This window comes from Grampus griseus, assembly GCF_964374135.1.
Source record: "Grampus griseus genome assembly, chromosome: X".
Classification (NCBI taxonomy): domain Eukaryota; kingdom Metazoa; phylum Chordata; class Mammalia; order Artiodactyla; family Delphinidae; genus Grampus; species Grampus griseus.
Genome location: NC_138999.1, coordinates 49209637 through 49215878, shown reverse-complemented (window position 1 = coordinate 49215878; position 6242 = coordinate 49209637). Strand labels below are relative to the sequence as shown.

Sequence of the window (6242 nt, the reverse complement as noted above, 5' to 3'; positions counted from 1 at the left end):
GCCCGCGAGCCCGGTGTTGGAGACACTGCTGCCATCCTTTTCTCCTGGCCTGCTGTCCTCCTAGACACGCTCGTCGCCTAAGGATCCTCCCCTCCCAGCTCTTGCAAACTCCGAACTCGTCGCCTGCTGATTCTCTTTCACCACGGGTTCACAGCGGAGGCAGCAGTGAGGTGTCCGATTTGGACACGTGAGGCCTGCGATCCCCGGAATTGGGGAGGTGGGCGCTGGACTAGAGAATCGGAGGATGAGGGTTGGTGGATGCCAGGAGGGAAGATTGGGGTGTGTGCTGGGACAGGAGATGAGGGAGACTGACAAGGGTGATTTGGGGACGGGAGGGTGGGGGTAGGGGGAGCCAAAGAGCACCTGGATGGTATACAAAGGTGGCCCCAGAAAGAGAAATAGATTTGTTCTGGGCACCCAACAGCAAAATGGAGATGACCAGGAAGAGATACGAAGGAGAGGTGAACAACAAGCAGAAGCCATGGGGATGGGAGGCAAAACAGATGAAGAGCAGACGACAATGAGCAGGGGAAAAGGAGACTATGTAAGTGCAAATGGAGAGACAGGGTGGGAGCTAATAAACGGTGAATATCTGTGTCTGGTGTGGGGACCGCAGTATGCTAACAGGATAAGGCATTAGCCAAAGGAGCCTGCTCCCTCATGCTGGGGCCTCAACCACCAAAACCATCACCACTCCAACCCTCTAGCACAGCCAAATAAGTTTGGAGGGAGGACAATGTTGGCAAGCATCGAATAGCATTTTGATAGCCAGCATCCCTGCTGCACACATGAATAACTTGGGCTGTAATACATATACCTGGTGCCCAGGGAATTTGCAATGCAGAGAAAAAAACCTCACACTATAGTACACTAAATGTTTCTCCCTAGCCTCTTCCTCCCCCTGCAGGTATGAAGACCCCTCACAAAAAGGCAGCTGCAGGGCAGCAAACCAGGGAAATTGTCGATGGCCACAAAGGGTCTGAAAGTATGAGGAAGAAAAAGACTTCTCAAAAGAAGCAGAGAGGCAGACCTTCCTCCCAGCCCCGCAGAAAAATCGTGGGCTGCAGAATTTCACACGGATGGAAGGAAGGCAATGAGAGCATCACCCAGTGGAAAGGAACCGTTCTGGATCAGGTGCCTATAAATCCTTCTCTTTATCTGGTGAAATATGATGGAATTGACTGTGTCTACGGACTGGAACTTCACAGAGATGAAAGGATTTTAAAGCTTAAAATCCTTCCTGATAAGGTGCCATTATCTCGACTCAGAGATGTGCACCTTGCATACACCATAATTGGTAAAGCTGTGGAACATATGTTTGAGGGTGAGCATGGTTCTAAGGATGAATGGAGAGGAATGGTCTTGGCCCAAGCACGTATCATGAAAGCCTGGTTTTATATTACCTATGAGAAAGATCCTGTCTTGTACATGTACCAGCTTCTAGATGATTATAAAGAAGGAGACCTCCGTATCATGCCAGAGTCCGGTGAGTCTCCTCCAGCAGAGAGGGAGCCAGGAGGAGTTGTAGATGGCCTGATAGGTAAACATGTGGAATATACCAAAGAAGATGGCTCCAAACGGATCGGCATGGTCATTCACCAAGTGGAAGCCAAACCCTCTGTGTATTTCATCAAGTTTGATGATGATTTCCATATCTATGTCTATGATTTGGTGAAAAAGTCCTAACTGTTAGGGTAAACTTTGCCACATTTGTGAAAACAAATGTGTACTTTGTAGACATGCAAAATAATGTTACTTTTCAGTGTATTGAAAGCTTTAGGGTCCCTGTTAATCTGACATCTTTGCCAGCATAACTGTTGTTTTCTCCTGAAAAATACAAATTTATGTGGCCATGACACGCTGTGTGTAAGGAATTTGTCATGTTGAAACGTTTGGGTGTGTTTGGTGGATGGGGCATGAAAGGAAGGAACAGCTGTAAATTCAGACTGTGAATAAAGATCAGCTAGTATCATAATCAGTCATCTAAAAATGGAATAGGACTTAGCTGGTCTGGTCTAGGGAGGGAGGAGGAGAAGGAACTAGAGATGAGCTGTGGGGGAAGGGAGAAGGGGAGGTGGCTGCTTAGCAGGAGGTGGGGAGGGGTCAAAAATGGAGAGGCTCCCTAGCGGGCGGGATGACCTAAGAGGGGGAGGCACACAACTGGGAGGGGGTGAAGAATAACAGAGGGAGAGTGAGATCTTGAGACTTAGAGGAAAACAGACAGAATAAATTGAGTAGAGAGGGACACAAGGACATTTAGAAGAGATCCAGAGCAAGGGAGAGAAAGATGAAGTTGGCAGAGATCTGGGGAGAGGCTAAAAGGATACTCAAATGGAGTTCTATGCATGAGTGAGGGGCCAGAAGGGGAGGCACATCAAGGAAAGAGGAATTCTAAGATGAAAGACTGACAGAGGGAGTGAGAATACAGACAACAAGATATGGGAAGTGTGGTCCATGAGAGATGGGAAGACCCAAGGAAAAATAGGACTTCTGGCAGTATCCAAATTGCCCTCCCTAGCTCTGTGCCCAAAGGAGGTGGCAACAGTCAAAGAAACCAGATGGACTGGAGCTTCCCTAGAAGGACATTTTGACAGGAATGTCTCAAGAGTTAAGCAGGAGCCAAGTTTATACCTAAAAGCCTTTTATAATATCAGGGAGTTCATGCCACACCTGCTGAGCAGAACCCAAACCCTCAGCCTAAACACACTAACATGGCACTCCATAAGCAGGGGCCTGTGGGCAGCTTCCTCGTATTTTCCAGAGGACCCAAGAGCAGTAAATCTCAGACCTGAAGGTCTTGGTTCCCTTCGCCTACACTGAATAAACGATTCTTGAGGGGAACAGGTCAGTGGGGTGCTCAGAACTTAAGAGATGTGCCACCTTGCATTTGGAAAGCATTTTATCCAGAAAAATGGAAACTTGCTAAACCCAGGTACAGCACTCTCCTCACTGTTCTTCCTCCTCCTGGACTATACCTGGCCTCCTTACAGAGGAGGGGCATCAGAGGATTGAGCTTAATGTTTCTCTCCCGGGTGTGGGGAATACTTGACTGTCCATGCTTCTCTCAGCAGTTGCCTGAAATCACAGGTGACTTCACCCAATGCTTCACCAGATGGAGGTCTGCTGCCTCCAGAAGCCCCATTCTGGTTATATCCCAACAAAGCCATTGGCTACTGGCCTTTCACAGGTACCTCCTGACCAGTCTTGCCCACTTCATGCACACGGGGAGCTGTGATGGAAATTTGTGCAGCTCTATTTCCTGGTGAGATAGATGGCATGCGCAGCTGGGCAGGGAGTTGTGACTTTGTATAACTAAGTCCTCCGACTGTATGGTACCACATAGGTGGTTGGTGGGGAGAGGGTGTGGTAACCCCCAATAAATTCCCTCAGAGGTACAATGTCCCAACACATGGGTCTTTGTCCTTCTCTCCTTCTTTCCTTTCCCCGGTCCAGCTGTGGAAGTTTCCTTCAAAACCCTCTCTCTGGTTTTCCCACTCCACACTTCACTGAAATATACCCCTACCCTCAAAGAAACAGTTCTGGTGACTACCCACTGCCCAGGTTTCCTTAACTCCAGGCATAGCAGGGAGGTGGGGAGGCAGGGAGCTTCCAGGAGTTGATAGAAGTTGGTAATTCCAGTTCATTCTCTCCACCCAACATGGCCTGAAGCTGTTTGTCTCAAGAATTACACAAGGCAAGCCCACCTCACCAGAACAGGGATAAGTTTTCTTTCATACAGCACATAATTCAGCCTAGCAAACACCTGCAGGCCACTCATTGGCCAATTTCAGCCCGCTGTCATATTTTGCTTGATCGTCATGTTTTTATCATTCTCCATTTTAAAATTAGCTACTTAGACATTTGGGGGATTTCACATTTCAAAAATCCACATTTCTGGCTTACCTGAAAAAATAAAAACAAAAACAATAGACCAAGGATTAGGGCCCACATTCCAATAAGGATACAAGCAGCTGGCTCTGAGGAAGGGCTCAGCCATTTTAGACTCAGAATGCTCTCTCAGTGGGGCCGCACCCCAAGTTGGCCTTCTTCGCTCCAATAAAATGCCCAGTTGTCTCCTGGAAGCACTTGCATTGGTAGTTTTGGGGCTAGACCCAGGGAAAACTGCCTAACCCCACTTTGGCTTACTTTAACCCCATTTGCTTTTTAATTTATTTGCTCTATCTTCATCTCACCAATACTTAGTTCAGGTGGTCTCTCTGCCAGGCAGTGTTCTAGACACAGGTCCTTATGATATGGTTATAAACAAAAGAAACAAATAAATAATCTTATCTTCATGGAACTTTCATATTAGTGTGGGAGACAGACAGTATCCAAGAGACAATAAGTAAAATATAAAGTAGTTTCAAAGTGATGTGTTAAGAAGGAAAAAATGAACAGGGGGACTCAAATTCCAGGGAGGAGGTTGAAGAGATGGCCTCACTGAGAGCCTGGATTTTGCGTAAAGACCTGAAGGCAGTGAGAGAGCTGACCCTGTGGCTGTCTGGGGAATGAGGATTCCAATTAGCAGGGACAGCACGTGCTGAGGTCCCAAGGCAGAGGTAGGCCTGGCATGTTCAAGGAACACTGAGGATACCAGCATGGCTGGAGCTGAGTTAGCAAGGTAGAGAATATCAGGAAGTGAGTTCAGAGAGGTGATGTGGATCTGGGAGAAGCAGATAGCTTGGAGCCTTGGAGGGTCTATAATGGAATTTGACTTTTACAGTGAGTGTGGGGAGGAGTCATTCGAGTATTTTCAGCAGAGGCTGGATATGATTTGTTTTATATTTTTCACAGGATCATTCTGGAAAGTCTGGAGTGTTATCTGTTTGTGGTCAAGTTTGGGAAAAGGAAGATAAAATATACCAATGAAACAGAGTAGAGACCTAAAAATAGATTTACATATAGGAAACTTATGTCATAATAGAGGTGATATTTCAGATGAATGATGAAAAGACATTTTATTCAATAAATGGTGCTCCATTAATCTGTTTCCCATATGGCAAAAAAATAAGCATAAATCCCTTCAACGCATCCTACACACAAAAGGAAAATGGAAAAATGTTAATGCTTAAATTTAGAAGATAATACTTATAAAAATTTTAGTATAAGATGAAAGTGAGTGTTTTTTTCCCTATGTAAATGGGAAAGATTTATTTTACAGGCGAAATATGCGCAAGTAATGAAGGGAAAGTTTGATATGTTTATTTTAAAATATGCAAGCCCCAAATATCAAAAATCATCATATACCAAGTGGAGTCAATGTGATAAGGTTACAAACTGTGATAGTCAAAATGAATTAAAGAAAAATATATTCAGTGAGAAAATAATAGAGTCCATAGAACACTGGGTAAATATATGAATAGGGAATTCAAATAGATCACAGTCAACAAATATACATTACCTTGATCTGCTGCTCATTACCTTAATCTTGTCCATAATATGTCATCTTCTAACATACTACATAGTTTACTTAGTTAATATGTTTATTGTTTCCCTACCAGAATGTAAACCCTGAAAGTGCATGAGTTTTCGTCCTTAGAATAGTATCTGGCATAACGTAAGTGTTTAATAAACATTTGTTAACTATATGAATCTCATCAGTAACTAGGGAAATGAAAATTAAAGTAACATGATCTCACACACATTAGATCAGCTACACATGTGAAGTTTGAAAATACATATTGACCAGTTAAACAAGTGGGAGATCCTATACACTCTAGGTGAGCATTTGTCAGAGAGAAATTTGCCATTATCTAGTGATAGCCTAGATAGAAGCCGGCATATTTCCAGCAATTTCATGTTTATATATTGTTGGAAGGCAATTCTGTGTGTGTCTCACATGTTACTGTACATATGGCAAGTAAAACACTGAGAATTCTTTCTTTTGAGGTGTCTTTTGAAAGATGTTTGAATGGTGAACAGCTTTGGAAGATAGACATAGTATCTCTCTCTCTGAAGTAAAAAGCAGGATTGCTTAGAGTCTTTGGAAGATAGTGATTTCCTCTGGGACAAAGGGCAGGAATGCTTACTCCAATATAATAAAGATAATGTCTCTTTCAAGAGCAAAGGAAAGGGATGCTTACTGCTCCATATAAAAGTTTGAGGTTCCCAAACTGATGTTTCCTCCTTTGTAATTCAACTTACCTTATATGTATGTGTCATGTAACCATTCTTCATAACTCTGTAGGAAGTGGGACTCAGGCTTATAGGGTAAAAACACTGATATTCAGGCTATTTTTATT

The 6242-nt window shown here is 44.0% G+C and overlaps 1 protein-coding gene across 1 annotated transcript; it reads left to right on the top strand.

Moving 5' to 3' along the window:
- Window positions 1-298: 298 nt before the first annotated feature.
- On the top strand, window positions 299-1686 carry LOC309839744 (spindlin-2; the record flags this gene model as incomplete). Its single annotated transcript, XM_082681653.1, has 2 exons — window positions 299-317; window positions 908-1686. The coding sequence occupies 2 exons, from the start codon at window positions 299-301 to the stop codon at window positions 1684-1686; spliced, it is 798 nt and encodes a 265-aa protein (XP_082537779.1).
- Window positions 1687-6242: the final 4556 nt, after the last annotated feature.